The 19,882-nt window shown below is 40.8% G+C and overlaps 1 protein-coding gene across 5 annotated transcripts in view; it reads left to right on the forward strand.

Annotated features, from left to right (window-relative positions):
• Positions 1-19,882, forward strand: part of tulp4a (TUB like protein 4a) — a 28,564-nt gene that overhangs the window by 5,746 nt on the left and 2,936 nt on the right. For 3 of the 5 annotated variants that reach the window (XM_067482730.1, XM_067482729.1, XM_067482731.1), the window contains exons 3-13: positions 8,853-8,981; positions 10,341-10,502; positions 10,999-11,179; positions 13,121-13,228; positions 13,438-13,604; positions 14,474-14,698; positions 14,920-15,154; positions 15,297-15,441; positions 15,783-15,954; positions 16,065-16,158; positions 16,287-19,834. In XM_067482730.1, coding sequence (XP_067338831.1) covers positions 8,853-8,981; positions 10,341-10,502; positions 10,999-11,179; positions 13,121-13,228; positions 13,438-13,604; positions 14,474-14,698; positions 14,920-15,154; positions 15,297-15,441; positions 15,783-15,954; positions 16,065-16,158; positions 16,287-19,834 — 5,166 coding nt within the window. Of the gene's footprint in view, positions 1-6,916; positions 8,982-10,340; positions 10,503-10,998; positions 11,180-13,120; positions 13,229-13,437; positions 13,605-14,473; positions 14,699-14,919; positions 15,155-15,296; positions 15,442-15,782; positions 15,955-16,064; positions 16,159-16,286; positions 19,835-19,882 lie in introns of all 5 variants that reach the window. The other 2 variants (XM_067482732.1, XM_067482733.1) reach the window with 2 other exon arrangements.

Genomic DNA, 19,882 nt, shown 5'->3' on the forward strand with positions numbered 1-19,882 from the left:
TTGCTTGCATTTTCTCGAGGCTCTGTATGTGACATAAAGTGCAAGGGGAGAGACATTACAAATACAGATCACCTATGATCAGATGGGTTCAGAGATGTTAATATAATGAAGTATATGTTACCTATAAGAAAATACTTCAGTACTATTTTTATTGTATTTAAAATCATCAAATTTTATATCTACAAATAAATTTTGATGTTATCATGCACTGTAGTAAAAACTTAATTGCTTATTACACTTTAGTTGTAGGCCTGTTTGATTTCTTTATAGTTATCAAAGTATGTTTTTATTGTGTGTATCACATGATAGATTTAAATAATCGTTTACTCTCAAATGTTGGTCTTAACAATGATTGCAACATTATTTTACTTTCAGATTGTTTTTACTGTTAATATTTTACTATTTGTGTGTCAAAAAAATGAAAAAATGCTCATCAAAATTACTTGGTGATTGGAATTTTTTGTTAAAAAAAAAAAAAGACATCATTAAAGTAGCTAATTCATCTCCTTCATTTTAGCATTTAGTCTTATCATTGAACTTCTTTCCCTTCTATGCTGTATTTATGAATTTCAACTGATCTTTCTTTTATTGAAAAAGGTGTTTAGCTGTTGCGCACAACAAATTTATAATGCAGCATAACCATTGAAATTTGTTCTCTTAAGTAACAATTCTTTTAAGACAAACATTATATCAGCCAGACGAGTCAAGGCAAAATGAAAATTTGCCCTCAAATGTACTGGTACTATTTTTATGTTGTATTTTTAATACAGAGCTGCTGACCTTTTCGAGGCAGGCGTCAGTTGCATCAAACTTAAATCAAACTGAAAATAGAAGAATGTTGCAAGTTATGTCTTTTCATGTGAATATTCTTCTGATGCTGCCGAATAATCCCTCTGAGACATGCATCAGAATAGATCAGTGCCTCTTGACAATCCGGTACTTTAGAGCAAGCAGCTAGTGACTTGGAGTCATGAGAGCTGAACATTTGAGACAGTTTTGACAATGACTGTCATCATGTTGCCGAGGAAGTGTTTACCACAGCACAAGTTTTAGACATCACCAAATACTAGCTGTGCTGTTTGCACACTGTATTTTTAATTCAAACTTTCACATATTTTATAAAATGAGGCTCACCCTTTTGACTATTCAAAGAAGCGGAACAATTGCAGCTTGATTAGTAAGATTATTTTATTATTATTAATATTATTGATTACTTTTTGTAATTTGATAACTATGAATACTTGAGGGGTCCACAGAGTGAAGCAAAGCAAAATCAGAGCAGGGAGATGGAGGTTAACAATGCATATTTCATTATATAAAGGAAGTACTTTTATTTAGTGGTAGTAGTGGTTGCTAAAAGGGTGTATTGGGTTTTGTTTTGTGTGACAACTAAAACAGTTGTGCACCCATTGTAGTTAAAAAAAATACATTCATACACACTGCACTGCTATTCACATGAGTTATATGCGTGGATTTTTTTTCCCCGAAGGTAGGAACCCCACATGTTGTTTTTCCCATCAGGCTTTTTGAAAAAACACAAATGGAACAAGTGTCTATGGCCCTAACTCATCTGAGACGAGCGACCCTAGGGCAACAGCTTGTGTTTACCACACTGCGTTAGTCACACTGAATTGTATCTGATCAGAGGATCTTTGCTCTTGTACAAAAGAAATAATGCTTAGTGCCAATTTATTTGTCACATAAATAGAGAACAGAGGCAGAAGTTATTAACTTTGTATGTGCTAAGTTTTCTGTGTAGACGTTTTGGTTGACTAAATTAGTGTGGTTAAAACTGGAAATTTAAAGCAGCCGAAAGTCTGGTTTCTGAATTCAGTTAAAACCCTCTAGAATTAACTTACAATAGATGGCAGAGCAGGAAGAGTGAATCACGTGGTTGCCCTCTATCTCCTCTGCTCTCTGACGATTTCATGCATTAAAAGTTGTTTCCTGGCAAAGCCTCATAAATAAATTAGATTTTTTGTCGTAGAGGGCCTGTGCAGGTACCAGCACTGATGTTGGACCTGCACAGCTCTTTTAAATGAGAGAGGAGGACTGTGGATGACTTCTGTGGTGCATTGCAACTAAATCATCTATTCACACATAATTGGGGGCATAATAATGTATTGCAAGACAGGCAGAATGCAGCATAAATTTTCCTGCAGTTAAAACATCACTTTTAATGGGCTGTGTTGCATTTCTCCCTTAGTTGTTTTTTCTTACCTACATATCCATTGCCACTTGTGACCAGACAGAAGTTTCATGGGGTTGTTAGAGTGTTTAATTAGTTCCTACCTCTGCACCAAAGCTGTCCATCCACCTCCTCCATCTATCATGATTTCTTCCCATGTGCTGGTCATTAACATACATTGACACATTTCTCCTTATCTGAAATCTTTTTACTGTAAATCCTGCTCAGGATTGAAGAGTACATGAACCTTTCACTACGTTCAAACGGTCTCGCCAGGTGCTTAGTGGAACTGGCTTTAGTTTGTTAATCCATCCCCAGAGAGGACATATTGCATAACACTCAGCTCAGCTACTTCCTCAGGTCCAGGTGTAGTTGTCTGCTATAAAGCAAGGCCTGTACATTGTGGTCTCCTTTTACTGTGAACTGTTTATAGCCAGGGATCAGCCTTGCATATCTGCACACTTGGATTCACTTTGTTATCACTCGTTATAGCCAACATAGCACTATACCTATGCACCGTGCTGCTTTCTATATATAGATAAAGAGCTAGCTATATCTATCTATCTATATCTATATCTATATCTATATCTATATCTATATCTATATATCTATCTAGCTATCTCGAAAGAGGGGGAGAGTGAGAATCTGTTTGTACTTTGTAGCCTACTTTATGTTTACACTTATGCATCACAGAGATATGGTCTCTTTCTAACACAAACTTATCTGTCAATTTGATTTAGCTCAACCCACTGCACTGACATTTTAAAACATGATAAATGGAAAAACTAATATCGCTTAGAAAATGCTAGGCAGGCCCTGAGAGATTGGCGACCTGTCCAGAGTTTACCCGCCTCTCGTCTGATGACAGCTGGAATAGGCCTTAGCCCCCCCCGCGACCCAAATAGGATAAGCCGTGACAGATAACGGATGGTAGCATGAAATGCTAGGCAGGTTATTGCCTTGTGATACTACATATGCATGCTTTAATCCATTTGCATAACACTGGAGGCAGCACAGAGAAGGATATTGCAGTTTAAAAAATTTGGTACGAAGGTCTTTACTAGCATTCTTATGCCATAATTTCAGGAGACTCTGCATACTGATGTTTATATGTACACTGTGTGAGCAGTGTATAGGTTAATGTAATAAAGTCAGTGTGACCAGATGTTAAACATTATGATTTAGAAAATGCTATATTATTCATATATAATGTAACTATCATTTTGTTACCATCAAGTCAGGTTCTACCAATGGCTGAAACACGGGGTACAACATTTCCCTGGCAGAACCTCTAGCTTTACATTAAACCTAGTAATAACCTCTATATATGCTATTACTATTGATTTAAGTGTTTAAGTGTCACATTTGATCTGCTCAAACACATCATGTTCTACCTTCCCTGAAGGTTCAGTCCAACTGCTCTTTCTTTCAGGCTGCAAATCACTCCTGCGTCACTTTGCCTTTTTTGCTTTCCTTGCTTTTGTATGAGCACAGCAGAGTGCTTTTCTTTAATTGAATTTTGCATCTGATTTAATGTCGTGACAAAGAATCAGAGGAGGGAGGTTGTGGAAGTAAATCTGTAAATATCCTTCTGCGCGCTGCATGAACATATACAGGTTAAGTTCGAAGATGTTTGCATGTGTGTTTCTATTATACTTGCACAATAGGCGTACGTGCCCACAAAGGGACAGTGTCGAATATAGCAAACCCCAATTTACTAAGGAAGCAGAATAACACTGCAAGAAAAGAGCAGTTAATGTTACTCCATTGTAAACAAATCATCACACAATTATTGAATGAAGAGGATGAGAACAGATTGACAAAGTGAGTTTGTTAAAACATTTTTTTGTGAAAAAAGGCTAACCTAAGCAAAATTCCAATGAGCGATAACATTTAACTATGCAAACTTTTCTTGAAGCTCATGCATGTGTACTCCATCTTGAAAAAAGCATGCAGTGGTACTTAGAAATGTGCATGTACTATATAGACATGAGCAAACAAAAATAAAAATGGTGAGTTTGTCAGATTATGATAAATTCATTTAAGGTTATAGTTCTGAAACGCTGAGTTTCTGCTCTACCAATCTGGTCCATTTGTTTCTAACCTTATTGCAAAAAAGTTCTTAGTGCCAGTGATTACTTTTGCCATGTTTTAATGTGCTCACGCCTGCACCTCTGTGACCTGGCACAATCACGGTGTCCTCTCACTTCTGCTGATTCCAATGCAACCTAAAGCTGTCCTTTGATTTGTTTTTGTTTTGTTTTTGTTTTTTGTCCTCACTTAAGTTGCTGGGTCAGCTCATCTCCCAGTCTCTAAGACCCAGCTAGACGCCAGAGCTGCAGTGACAACAGTAAAAACGCTCCAGGAGTGAAGACAGTGCCAACATCCTAAGCCTAAGTTGTCAATGGCCCTGAACTGTTCTAAGACAGAATTAAGGGGATAAAAAACATCCAGTCTTTTCTCTTCTTACATACAGTCATTGCCAAAAATATCGGCACCCTTGAAATTCTGTCAGAAAATGCAACCCTTCCTTCAGAAAATTGTTCCAATTGCAAATGTGTTGGTATTTATGTGCTTAGTGATTTTTTTCACTGGAACAACACACAAAAAAACAGAAGAAAAGTCAAACTTGATACAAATTCACACAGAACTCAAAAATGGACTGGACAAAATTATGCTTTTCAAGCATGTGATGCTCCTTTAGTTTGTATTTAGACAAACCTGTGGCAAGTAACAGTTGTGGGCAATATAGTAATCACTCTTGCAACCATTTAAAACGAAGAAAAGGTAACTCAACCTTTGTTTTGTGTGTCACACTGAGCATGGAGAAAAGAAAGAAGTATAAAAAGGGGTCTGTGGATTTGGGAAATAACTGTGGAAAAACATGGACAATCTCAAGGCTACAAGTCCATCTGCAAAGATCTTAAAGTTCCTCTGTCCACTGTGCAGAATTTCATCAAGAGGTTTATAGTCCATGGCACTATAGGTGACCTCCCTGGATGTGGATAGGAAGAGCAAAATTAATGAAAAATTACAAAGGATTGTTTGAATGATAGATATAGAACCCAGATTAACTTCCAAACAAATTTAAACTGCTCTGCAGACACAGTGTACAACAGTTTCAGCTCGCACTATCCGTCATCTGAATGAAAAGGGACACTATGGTAGGAGATCCAGGAGGACACCGCTGCTGACACAAAGGCATAAAAACAATTATTTGACAAGACCACAATCCTTCTGGGTGAATGTACTGTGGACAAATGAGACTAAAGTAGAGCTTTTTGGTAAAGGACTTCATGGCACTGTTAACAAAAAAAGAGCAGTCCCTACAGTTAAACATGGTGCAGGTTCAAAGATGTTTTGGGGTTGCTTTGCTGCTTCTGGCACTGGATGCCTTGACTGTCTGAATGGTCTCATGAAATCTGATGATTACCAAAACATTTTGGGGGCCAATGTAGTGGCCAGCGTCAAAGCTGCATCTCCACCAGAGGTCATAGGTCCTCTAGCAGGACAATGAACTTAAACACACTACAAAAAGCACTCAGAAAGGGTTTCTTTTCTGAAATGGCCGGCAATGAGTCCAGATCTGAATCCCATAGAACACCTGTGGAGAGCTCTTAAAACAGCAGTTGGGAGAAGGCATGGACTGCTCCAGGTCATTTGGAGTAGTTTGCAAAATAATAAACTCAACAGCTCCTGCTTACCACCACTATCTCATTCAGGTCTACAATCCGTTCGCTGCAGTCTGCCAACGAACGATGTCTGGCGGTCCCAGCACCGCACAGAAGACACGAAGCAAAACTCTTCAGCGCAATGATCCCATGATGGTGGAACGAGCTACCAAACTGCACGCTCAGCAAACTCACTCCCAATATTCAAAAAACTGCTGAAAACAGAACTCTTCTGCATCTTCCTATGCACTTAAATTAATAAAAAAAACCCATCCTTTCTGTTCTTTTTGGCACTTGCATCTCGTGAAATATAAACACTTTTGTGAAAGGACTTTGCTTTGATGTTTTTCTCCTTGAATTAGATTTTAGCTTGCCTTGTACCTCATTTGTAAGTCCGTTCGGATAAAAGTGTCTGCTAAATGTAAATGTCATTGATGGTTACAGGAGGCGATGGATTTCAGTAATTCTTTCCAAATGGGTTGCTACCAAATATTAAGTTAAGAGTGCCAATAATTTTGTCCAGGCCATTTTTGAGTTGTGGGTGAATTTTTATCAAGTTTTGATTTTCTTCTGTGTTTTTTTTTTTTTTGTGGTGTTCCAGTGCAAACAAAAACAATAAGCATGTGAATACCAAAAGATTTACAATTTTCTGAGAGAAGGTTTGCATTTTCTGACAGAATTGTAAAGGTGCCGATATTTTTGGCCTTGACTGTAGCTTTGGGGTGGGGTGGGATGGAGAAAAGCAAATATGTGCCATGCCTGAAAACATGTGACTCAGGTTTTTCATGTCTGTTGCCATCTTCGTACAACTTATGTTAAAATGAGTTTTTTAAGATACTTTGTTTTTAAACACATGAGCACTGATGACTTACCGAATTCTGATTAATATCTGTTAGTAGTTATCTTTGACCATGCAGCATGTGATAATTATTTTAAAAATGTGATGTCTGTAGGTGTTTGCATATGCCTTTTCTGCCCATGATCCTTTTAGCCCCTCACCATCCTCTGGCTACTCACTCTTATCCTGTCTGTCTCCATGTGTTGTCTGATCTCCTAGATTGCTGTGTCATAGTTAGGTGCTCAGCTGTCCCCCTTTCAGGATGCCTGACCAGCTCACAGTAATCTCCATACTGAGCTAAGTTTACACATACGCAGATTATTCTCACCTCTGTGGGGCTGCAGATAAAAGTGCACACGTGCCCAATGCAGCATGTGTAAACCCTATGTTCATTTCTTCTTTTTTGTTTGAATATGTACAGTGTATGACTGATAGAATTATGAAAACTGAGCTCCTACAGTGCCTAATCTAAAGCCTCGTGTCTACACTGGCTGGAGCTGAATTATGTTGTATAATACCATCCGGAAAATCCATTTTGTTCAACAGAGGTTGCAGACAGTTCACAGATGGAGTAACAACATGGATTTGTGTTCTTCCAATGAGATTCTTGTGCATAGAAATTTGTTATCTTACACAATAATACTGCCAAAGCCTGTTAGCTTTGCACTCACTGAGCACTGCTGCATCAAGAGACTGATATTCCTGAATGATAGATAGCAGGCTGTCTTCAATGGTCTGTTTATATGGTCAACCCAGTCAAAATGACATGGACTCATAACTTCCCTTTGGCTTGCCAGCCACCTATAGAAAAACATGAGGTTTTATGCCACTGGGAGTGGGAGTAAAAATAAAGTAAATCTGGCTCATCCTTCTGGCTTGTCCTTCTTTTTTATTTTTGATGAATTTGCTAATGCTGCCTGAAACTAATCTGGTGGGATAATTTTAAGTTTGAGGAATCTATGGTAGTCTTATGAACAGAGTAAATGACACCTCTTCCACCAAGCCATTGGTAGTGTAGACTGTGTTTGTTTGTTTGGACGAGGTGGGGATTGTATTGTTTGGGGAAATAAAGCAAGACTGGTTAGCTTATCCAACTCTTAGATGCTGATCTGTTGGACTTGTACTCAGAGAGCATGAGCCCTGCTAAAACCTGCCCTGTATTGTGTTTGAGCGTGTACAGCGTGTACAGCCCACGTGCCTTTCTCAGCAAGAGCAGAGCTGCTCCTTCATTAGGATTATTCCTCTGGGAATAGGCTGAGTCACGCTACAGAAGACCAGACAGATGGATATACATAGTGAGGAGGGGGCTGAAAGGAGCTTGTAATGGGTGCCTCAGACAGGTGACACTGACAAAGAAAGAGCTTATGATCTATACTGCTCTCTACCAGTGATCGACTGCTTCGTCCTCTGCCACTCACTCCCCAGGCTAATGATGATCCAATTTTTGTGTCCACTGAACTATGGTCAAATTTAGAAACCTATGATAGTGTGAGTCATGGCTACTACTTATCTTTTAACATATATTTTATTTTTATAAGGATGTTAATGCATCAGTGCACTTGATGGGTCTCCCTTCCTTTTCTTCTTACGTTCGTCTGTTTTAGATTAAGACATTTAACTCTTGTGTTGTGTTATTTTCTGTTAAATGCCCCTTTGAGCAGGCTAAGTGCTTTCAATAAAATGAAAAATAAAAATGCATAAACTCTAAGCATTGTCTGTTTGAGCAGAAGTGTGGCACAGAAGAATACGAGATAAGAATTAAATCTTGTTTTTCTGTAATGGTTGCAACATTAACCCCAAATTGAGGTTAACCCACTTAATGATATATTTTTAGCTGATTCTATGCTAAATTTAGCTTGTTGAAATGTGGGATCTTGGATATTACTTTATGCATTTGAGGCAGTTTGCATTTTTGAGTAGGTGTTCTCATTTAGAGAGACTTGCTCTTAGTGTGCAAGAATTGGTTCAAGATCTTGATCAAGGGCATTTTGTCAAGGCACTGTACTGCTGATTATTTCACATTTTCTGTTGTAGGGCAACACCGTGTAAATAAATATAGATATTTTACTAGCAGAAGGAAACACTAAACGCTATGAGGACACAAGATGGTCACCAAATCAGTGTTACTGATACTTTCCTTTTTTGTGTCCTTAAGGTGGTTTTGGTGCGGTGGAATGAGCCATTCCAGAAACTGGCCACCTGTGATACAGATGGGGGGATTTTTGTTTGGATCCAGTATGAGGGCCGGTGGTCTGTGGAGCTGGTAAATGACCGTGGAGCTCAGGTAAGATGCACTGTATAAAAATTTTACATAAATTCAATGAATAAAAGTGTAGACCGTTTGTAATTTATTTTGCACTCACAGAATGTGGAAAACATATACAGAATTAAACATGCGGACAATGATCCGCTGTGGCGACCCTGAACTCAAGGGATAAGCGGAAAGGACAAAAAAATAAAAAATAAAAATACAGAATTAAAAATAGTATGCTTGAAAAAGTAATGAGATGAATACACAGTGAAAAGCCAGTAATAAAAGTAATTATTGTGACTAACCAATCTATGTGCCTCTAAAATGTTCCAACTTAAACAAACTGACATTGAACTAATTTACATATTAGCCCTTAAAGTAAGCACATGATGCGTAGGTCAGATCCAGATATCACTGTCATCTGCTGAGTTGAGTCTGATGGTATCTTATCTTTTGCGATCACTTCAGGGACTGAATGACAGTCTAAACATTTGCCTCACTCTTCAGATATATGGCCTATGCTTGTTTGACAGCAGCTTTCCTTCTTTTCTGCTTGAAGGGTAAAGCTTCAGTGTGCAACACTATCTTGAGACTTGAGACTCAGTCCTCTCAGCTGAACCCAGTCGTCCCTCTCCTTGCACTAAAAACAAATCTCTTCTTCTCTTTTACACCATAAGCTACACAGACCTTCACATAGTCTTAGTTATCCAATTATAAACTATATTAACAAAAAATGCAGAGTTGGATAAAGTTAAGCAGAGTTGGATATTATTGTAGTTGAAGCATTACCTCTCTCACACACTCACACACTCACACACTCACACACTCACTCTCTCTCTCTCTCTCTCTCTCTCTCTCTCTCTCTCTCTCTCTCTCTCTCTCTCTCTCTCTCTCTCTCTCTCTCTCTCTCTCTCTCTCTCTCTCTCTCTCTCTCTCTCTCTCTCTCTCTCTCTCTCTCTCTCTCTCTCTCTCTCTCTCTCTCTCTCTCTCTCTCTCTCTCTCATATATATATATTTTCTGACAATGCTACTTACTGTTCAAAAGAAATAAGGTCTATCTTGTGGTTCCTAGAGAGAGAGACTGCATTGTACGGTGTTTTCTTTGTGGGTGCAACTAGTGATTAGTTTAATAGCTGGTCTGTACAATGCCAGAACATTGTGAATTTCACACTATAATCCCCAGAGCCCAAGTTGGTATCTTCATACTCCTTCTTTTATTTGAGAAACAGTTTATAACCCTACAATGTTAAATTTAACATGACATATCATCATAAATACACACAGCATGTTTGAAATGAGAGAATTTAGGTATTTTCCATAATAAAACTGTTACCATGATTAATTGATTATTATTGTTTATCAGTTGCCTATTGCCATATATTGCCTATCATAGGTTAGTGACTTCACCTGGTCCCACGATGGCACTCAGGCTCTCATTTCCTACCGAGATGGTTTTGTTCTTGTGGGCTCCGTCAGTGGGCAGAGACACTGGTCATCCGAGATCAACCTAGAAAGTCAGATTACCTGTGGTATCTGGACCCCTGATGATCAGCAGGTAACACTCTTACACTCTTACTCACACACACAGACACACACACACACACTACTGAAATTGATGGGTGTAACGCCTAGTCCCAACAACATGGCAGCCTATGAATGCTAATAGTGTAGAAATTTAGGTTTTCATTTGCCATTTTTAGTATGTAGAGATGGGCGCTGAATGAGATTAGTTGTGACTGACGGGAAGCGTTCTGTGTTAAACGTGTTTCAGTTTTGTTAGGCTATGCTTTTTCTTTCATGCTGTTAAATTGTGAGCTCAGGTTTGATGTCAAGTGTTCAGTCTGCATCTGCGTCTCTTTGTTTTCCCTTTATCCCATTTGTCTCAATTTTTTCAAGTGGTTTTCTTTGTGATATGCATTTCCCTGTCATGTCCTTTTTTATTTCTAAGTGTACATTTATTTTCCTCTTTGATCTTCTGAATTTTTGGTCTAAGCTAATTTTAGTCTGTCTTTCTTCTTTTCCTTAATAACCCTTCATGGTTTCTTCCCCAGGTGCTGTTTGGTACTGCCGATGGACAGGTGATAGTGATGGACTGCCATGGCCGCATGTTGGCCCACATACTGTTGCATGAGTCGGATGGCATCGTCAGCATGTCCTGGAATTACCCCAATTTCCTAGTGGAGGACAGCAGTGAGAGTGACACAGACTCTGATGACTATTCCCCACCACAAGGTTTGCTGCTTAGGGTTTGACTTGGGCAGAAATCTCTGTGACCATCTCGAGCCCCTCGCCTCCAACGCTCAATCCCCTCTGTGTGGCCTGGATAATATCATTCATTGCATACTCTTTGTTCAGAGTTCCAATCTACATCTTTGTTGCAAGTCACAGATCTCTCAACCCAGAATTCCTACCTACATTTCAGGGAAAATAAAACTTTAATCTGCCCTCAAAGTTTCTCAGCATTTCACTTGTAGAAATATCACATCAGTGAAAATGTGTTTATCTGTTAAAGTGGCTTTCTTTATCCGCATCACCAAGGTCTCCCCAAAATTTACTTGCAGGGTCAAAGATACAGTTCCAAGATAAACCCTTTCAACTTATGAAAGTTGTATATTCCCCTCCAACTAAAATAATTTTTAGATTGTTCTGATTGACATATTTTGTTAATCTAGAGTATTACATTAACAGTATAGTATTATATTTGAGTACTTTTAATATAGAGTACTAGCAATTAAAAACAGACAACATTAAACCTGGCAGGATATCTGGAGAGTTTGTTTTACCTTACAAATACATCAATGATGGTGTGTGTATATGGTAAACTGGGATTGATTGAAGAGTTGCATGTGCCTGTGTCTAGCATTTCCTCAGCACCCTGCTCCTTTCTCCATGCACAGCCCCAGTTTGATTGGTTCTGTTTTGTGTTGTTACCTTCTTTTGTCTTGAACCTATTTCCCAGTTGCTAAGACGTTATTAGCAAAAAGATTTTTTTGAATTCTTTGACCCAAAAAAAAGTTTCTTCTGCTGGAACACTCATTATCCTCAAACTCAATAATTAAACTAGTCAATAGTAATTGATTGACCCCTGTAAAAAAAAAAAAAAAAAAAAAAAAAAAAAAAAAAAAAAAAAAAAAAAAAGTCAAGTCAACAACCTGAATGAGACACCGGGCCATTTTCTTTCCTCTCCCTGGCTGTTCTCTCTGCACTGACGTATGGTGATGACCTGTGATCACCGCACCGCCCCGCACTACACTACACAGTACATTTATAGTAGCGTCATGTCTCTGAGTTAAGGCAGCACTCGCTGTAAACAAATTACAATATGGAAGTAGTAGCAGTTATCCATCGAAACATTTAAAAGCTCAATGGGTTTATAATTTTTTTTGGGAATTGGGTCATTGCATGTGAATAGACTCAGGAGTGAATTCATGGAAAACATTTGGGTGGTTGAGTAAAGTAGTGTTATTTACAGACCGTTTTAGTCAGAGTGTGACCTTTTGCAGCCGAGAAAGTTTGTATTAGTGTCATTGTACATTCCCACAAATATGAAAACGGTGAAAACTCACTGAAAATGAGCTACAAGTGCTATAAATGTGACTGCCCTTGCCTCTCTTGTTACCCCCCCTAACTGCGTCTACAGTAAACGCATTCAGCTATACAAATGAGTACACAAACTTTCACATGCCTACCTGTGTTCCTTGCATTCAGTCTGTTTTTATAACCCACTCTAGCAATTGATATTGATCAGCCTTCTGGAGGTTAGCCATATGATGCTTCATTTATGGCTGTCATTTTCAATTAATCTGCTGATTCTTTATTCTGTAATATTTTTTTTTTATAAAATATCCAGGAGCCCGAGGTAGTGTCATCATATTGCTTTATTTTTCTCCAACCAACCCTTCCACATTTACAGATCACTGTCAAGTAAGACAAATAAAAGCAGGAAATATTCACTATGAAGAAGGTGGAATGCACACGTAGATGTTAGAAAACACTAATCTCAGGCCTTTTACTAATATAGTAAACATGTATACTAGTAAACATGGAAGCTATAATTGTGTTCATATGTGAACAGCTTTTGTGTAATGTCATGTATTTTAAGCTGTCTGTTACCGTATCGCGTCACTCCCACACTGCTTTTCTGATGCGCTGGTGGTATTCTTTGTCTTTTAGTGCACAGCCAAAAACCACTGCTGACAGTCAGTTTCACCTCTGGAGACATAAGCCTGATGAACAACTATGATGACCTCTCTCCCACTGTCATCCGCACTGGTTTGAAAGGTGTGTGGACTTCTCATCATAATGTGTACCCAACTGCCCCAGCAACTTTGGTCTCTGATTAATTGCTTATCTCACTGGCTTGTTTAAAAATATTCATAAATTATGCCTCAAGGATCATTGTGTTTTTTATGTGTTGTCAAAATTGACTGCCTACTATCTAAATGCTATAAACATTACAAGTACTTTTTCATCTGTTTCTTGCACTGTAGATGTGGTGGTCCAGTGGTGCTCACAGGGGGATATCCTTGCAGTGGCAGGGATGGAAAGGATACTGCTTTCCCCTGACCCATCCTGTCCTCCCCCCACCAGAAACGCTATTGTCAAGTTCTACAATGTTCGGGGTGAAAACATTTACACACTGGACACACCAGCACAGGTGATCCCCTTCTGTTTTCTGTATTCACAGCTTTTCTTTCTGAATGTCATCCATGTGTTGTCTATTTGCGTGTGTGTGTGGTAACTAAGCTAGTTGTTTTGAGTGTCCTTTATCATCATTATTATTATTATTATTACTACTACAGATTATATAACATGTTAGTAGGTCATATCCAGCAAAGGAAAATATATTTTTATGTGTGAGATGCACTCCACTTTTTGCTGGGCTACTAATATATTTCTAAGACATTTCTTCTTCAGGTTAGTGGAGAATAGGTACTGTTATTGTTACGGAGAATATTTAGGTGTTTTGGTTTGATAGATAAATGTGTGTATGAACACTGCATTTTCAGACAGGAAGATTTCCAGACTGTCTGTGCTTCTGTTGTTCCAGTACCATACTCATGTACTAATCCTTTTTATAATTATATTTTAATAATTGTGCATATTTGTCACTCAGGCATACCTGTAAGTATTTCAAATGTATCAATATTAATAGATTTTAAAAAATGTAGTTGTGGAAAGCCCCCATAATCAGTTTTGCCAAACCTTTTGATTCATAGGAAACAGTAAACTGTATAAATTATTGCAAAATGCACTTTGGCAAAGGTCTTCACAGCAGCTCACATGAAGGCATGCCCTTGATAATTTCTGTTGATGGTATAAAAGAAAACTCACGTTACTCTAGCAAAGCAATGTAACAAAAAAGTTCAAGAAAGAAATACAAGCAGAGTTTAGTCATTATCATAGACTTATCTTAACATTCCCCCATTTCTTTATGCCGGACATTACATTTCTGAAAGGATGTAGAAAAATATTTAGGGAATGTGACACAACTTTTATATTTTTATATTCTCCATCACCCTGCAGCGCCCTATCACTACACTGTGCTGGGGTCACCGGGACTCTCGTCTGTTCTTGGCATGTGGCCCAGCACTGTACGTTGTGCGAGTGGAGCACTGCATTGCCAGCCTACAGCTCCTCTGCCAGCAGGGCATCGCCACAGCAGTAAAAGAGGAAAAAGATGTTGCTAAGCTCACCATGCCCTCCCGTCTTTCTTCCTATGTCACTGCCGCTTTCATCCCCACCATCAAGGTAATGGAAGGCAGTAGGCTGTTTAATCAGCTGAACCCATAAATGTGAATGTTAAGAGCTTTAAGAAAGTGTGTGATGCATAGCAACACTGTCATGTAATTCTGTGATAGGATAGCTAAGATGAACATCCTTGTGCTGTAATTGCACAACACTAGCTTATTGTGTTACTGAGTGATATGAAGTTTCAGAAACGTTTATGAAATCTTACATTTTTCCTCCAGCCCCCAATTCCAGATCCCAACAACATGCGTGATTTTGTGAGCTACCCAACAGCTGGGAACGAGCGTCTGCACTGTACAATGAAGCGTACAGAAGACAACCCTGAGGTGGGGGGGCCATGTTATACTCTGTATCTGGAATATCTTGGAGGGTTGGTACCTATTCTCAAGGGCAGGCGAATAAGTAAACTGCGTCCAGAGTTTGTCATCATGGACCCCAAAACCGATGGAAAAACAGGTAAAACTGTTTTTGTTTTTGGGTTTTTGATTATACCAGTATGACTGTGTCTATGTAATCTATTGTGTTTAAGAAAGTCTTAAACTGCATAGTTATGTGTTTGCTGAAAATAATCTCTTGTTTTGTTGTTTTCTTTTTTCAGACGAGATATACAGCAACAGTCTGATATCTGCCATGATTGACAGCTGTAACTGCTCAGATTCCAGTGACATTGAACTGAGTGATGACTGGGTTGGAAAGAAATCTCCAAAGATATCCAGGGGCAGCAAATCCCCCAAACTACCGAGGTAACAAGACCACCTCTAAAGCATTTGTAACTAAAATTTTGTTTTGTAAGGTTTTTTTGGTTCTTTGACTAATCAGTCGGCAACATTCCCAGTGGAAACAGTAGAAAACCCTGTGGTTTTCCACTCTATTTGGCATTTTACATTTCTACCTAATCCAGTGTAATACTAGAAATGAATAATTTAGAAGTTTATTGTACACTGTATCTCTGGGATTCATTTATAATGTGGCTCTAATTGTAATTCGTATGTCAACCCTTTGCATGAATATTTTATTTTAATTGAATTTTCTTTTGTTTCAGTGCATGTCTAAACTTACTTTGTATTTGCTACCTTCTCTGTAGAGACTTAGTTTGTCCCTTTACCAACAGGATCAACATTGATCCCCGAAAATCACCCAAGTTGTCCCGCGCAACACAGGAAATATCAAGGTCACCGCGGTTACCCATACGGAAACCCTCAATCGGGTCACCCAGTCTAACCCGAAGGGAATTTCCTCTGGATGACATAACTCAGGTAAAAGTCAAGTATTTGGTTAAGTGAAAGATTATCTTCTATGTTAATTTTCATACATATGTTTAAACGTTTTCATACAAAATTAAATTTAAATTGTTCTTGTCTTGCAGCAAAATTACCTCGCTCAGGTCACATCCAATATTTGGGGAACAAAGTTCAAGATAGTGGGATTGGCTGCATTTTTGCCAACCAATCTTGGTGCAGGTAACAAATTAACAGCATTGTCTCTGGCAAATCAATCTGAATGAATAATGTAATAAAAGTAATTTCAGTATTTCAAATTTCTCATCTGCATACATTTTTCTCACGTCATCTTGCCCCTGTACCCATAGTGATCTATAAGACAAGCCTGCTCCATCTGCAGCCCAGACAGATGACCATATACCTACCAGAGGTACGTAAGATATCCATGGACTACATCAATCTACCTGTCTTCAGCCCCAATGTTTTCAGTGAGGATGAAGATGACCTCCCTGTCACATGCCCTGCTGGTTGCACTGATGACAACCCACCCTGCACTGTCAACATCCCTATTGCTCCCATCCATAGTCCTGCTCAGGCCATGTCCCCTGCCCAAAGCATTGGTCTGGTCCAATCCCTACTAGCCAATCAAAATGTTCACCTTGATGTCCTAACAAATCCTACAGCAACCCCTGCTGGAGCAGTGGCCAGTGGGTCAGACCAAAGCCAGGACACCATCTTGGCAGCCCAGTACACAGTTCCCACTCGGTATTCCAGTCCAGGTCAGGTCATCTTTGGTGGACTAGAAATGGGTCGTCTAATGGTGGGACCTCCACCTTCTCATCATTCTTCACAACAACAACAACAACAACAACAACAACAACAACAACAACAGGAACAGCCAAATCGCCATCAGCAACAACAACAGCAGCAACAACAACTACAACATCTTCAACAAATACAGCACCACCAACAGCTTCAGCAGCAACAGCAGATGCTCCAGCACCAACACTTACAACAACAGCAGCAGCAGCTTCAGCAACAGCACATTCAGCAGCACTTTCAAAACATACAGCAGCAGCATCAACAACAGCAACACATACAGCAACAGAAGCAGCTGCAACAGCAGCAGCAACAAATTCAGCAGCTGCAACAGCAGCAGCAGCAAATTCAGCAGCTGCAACAGCAGCAGCAGCAAATTCAGCAGCTGCAACAGCAGCAGCAGCAAATTCAGCAACTGCAACAGCAGCAGCAGCAAATTCAGCAGCTGCAACAACAGCAGCAACAAATTCAGCAGCTGCAACAACAAATGCATCATCAACCACAATCACAAATGCAGCATCCCATGCAACAACAACAACAGCAGCACCACCATCACTTTCAGCAGCAACTTCAAATTCAAATCCCTGTTCCCTCAATGTCATCAGGACAGCCTTCAGGTGCAGCTGTGCACCAGCTCCAGCCGGGGGCACTGCAGATTCAGATCCCTCATCCACCTGCTGATTTAGTGGTTGAAAGAGCCGTGGGGGGTGAACATGAGCACCTACTAAAAATCAAGACTACTCGATCAACTCCGCAGCTGGCTGAGGGTGACACATTGGTTTTCAATGGCCCTCTTGAGCTAAGCAAGCTGAATCCCCCACCCCCCTACCCTGGTACAGTGGCTGCAGCTGTGGCTGCTGCAGCAGCTGCTGCAGCTGCGTCATCTTCGGCTTCCACTGCAGTCTCACATGCTGCATCAGGAACAGGAGCAGGTACCAGTGGGACTCCTCCTCCTGGTGACCTTTGTCTAAAAAAAGCGGAGTTCCAACAGTATCCTTCAGGTCAGCAACAAGCGCAGTACCCCACACCGCTGGGATATGAAAGGATTACAACATTTGACAGCAGTGGGAATGTGGAGGAAGTTTGTCGTCCTCGAACGCGACTTGTCTGCAATCAGAATGTGTACACACTCCAGGGACCCGGCAGCTCTGCCACACTCAGGGTCACATCTTCATCTGCCTCCTCAGCTGACACTAAGATCCAGCTGCCTTACACCTCTGCCACTCTAAACAGACTCACTGCACCTCGCTATTCCATACCCAGTGGAGACCCTCCCCCATACCCCGACCAAGCAAATCAGAACAGTGGCAGGAATCTTGGACAGCGGCTTGACAGCAGTCTGATCCATGCCACTCTCAGGAGGAACAGCCAAGCGGCTGCTTTCAAAGTTTCCCAGATGCTGGAGCCACCTAGACCACTGCCTCCAAAGGCCAAAAATAGTGCACTAGCATCCTCATTCCAACAGAGGGTGCCAACAGCCTTATACACCTGCAGTCAGTGTAGCAGTGGATCCAGTGTTGGTGTCACTGCCCCAGGGAGCACTAATGGAATAGCTGGAGGAACTATTATTAGACAAGACTTCCCTTCAGGGAATGGGGCACCACACAGCACAGTTATTGTTCACTCTAACACTGCTACTCCTCTGGCTTCCCAGTCTTCTTACAACCTACTGAGCTCTCTTGAAGGATCTGTGACTGCCACAGGAGCAGGAACTAACAGAGACAAGGCTGATTATGTTAATTCAGCATTTACTGAGGATGAAACGCTGAACCAGTCACTGAGGCATCTGACACTAGGAGGAAATGACTCATCAGGGCTGGTTGTTAAACGCCCACCTCCTTACCAATGGGACACAGGTACCACAGAGGAGGTGTGGGTTCCTCAGGAACGGACAGCAACGTTGAACCCCAATGCTCCCCCTGTATCGCATAAACCACCCCCCCTTATTCTTAGTCCAGCTCAGCACTTGGATGTTTCCAGGTTACCATTTGTTCTTTCTCCAAAATCTCCCGTCAGCCCCAATGCGGCATCATTTCAAGCTGCTGCAGCAGGCTACCAAATCTCTCTCCAGTACCCTACATCGGCTGCTTTTTCTGGAGCCCACCTCCAGTCTATCCCAGGGTCACCACGCCCATGTTCCTCTCCAAAGGAGGTGGTAGCACCAATACCATTCTCACAGCAGGATGCAACCCTTGTCTTACCTCCAGGTTACTCTGCAAACCTTGCAAACTTAGCCTGCTGTCCCCTCCCACCCATGTATCCAGGGGGTAGTGCTTCTGCTGCGCTTCCCATTCCCCCGATTGCCCTTCACACTCCTTGGGGTACTTATAATTCTTGCCCCCCTATGCCTAGTCCAGCAGTGCCATTACCACCCAAAGCCTCGCACATGACAGTAGACAAAAATGTTAACTCGCCACCTCCTCTTCCACCACCCCCTCCAGCAACACCAGCAGAACTACAGAGCCATGGAGGATTACAAGAGGCCATGGCAGATGCTGGGGATGGTTTTCAGGAAGTGCTTTCCTTGACTGAGAGCCCTGTGCCACAGCGTTCTGAGAAGTTTAGCAAGAAAAACCGCAAACGTGCAGATGGTAGGGCTGATGAGGCTAATGTGCCACAGTTGGCTGAAAGTAGCAAGTTGAAAAAGGAAGGCAGAGCTCTGGGTGATTTCAACTCCCTCATCTCCAGTCCACGGCTGGGTGGAAGGGACAAGAAGAAACTGAAGGGACAGAAAGAGCAGCAGTTGAAGGCTAAGAAACTGAGTAAGGGCACAGCAAATAGCGAGTTCCAGGACAGTTCAGAAAGTGAGCCAGAGCTGTTCATCAGTGGGGATGAGCTGCTCAATCAATGCCAGACTGGTAAAAAGGGCTGGAAGAATAAAAGGAACTTGAGGGCTGCCAGTGAACTGGACGAGATCAAGAGTCGAAAAGCCAATGAGAAGGAGGACAGGGGACTGGGCAGCCAGGGATTTGTGTACGTCATGGCCAACAAGCAGCCACTGTGGAATGAAGCCACACAGGTTTACCAGCTGGACTTTGGTGGGCGTGTTACACAGGAGTCTGCAAAGAACTTTCAAATTGAACTGGAGGGCAGACAGGTAAGAGAGCTCTTGTTCAAGGACTAATATTCACTGCATGTTGTTCTC

Source organism: Channa argus, chromosome 17 (genome assembly GCF_033026475.1).
Source record: "Channa argus isolate prfri chromosome 17, Channa argus male v1.0, whole genome shotgun sequence".
NCBI classification, from domain to species: Eukaryota; Metazoa; Chordata; class Actinopteri; order Anabantiformes; family Channidae; genus Channa; species Channa argus.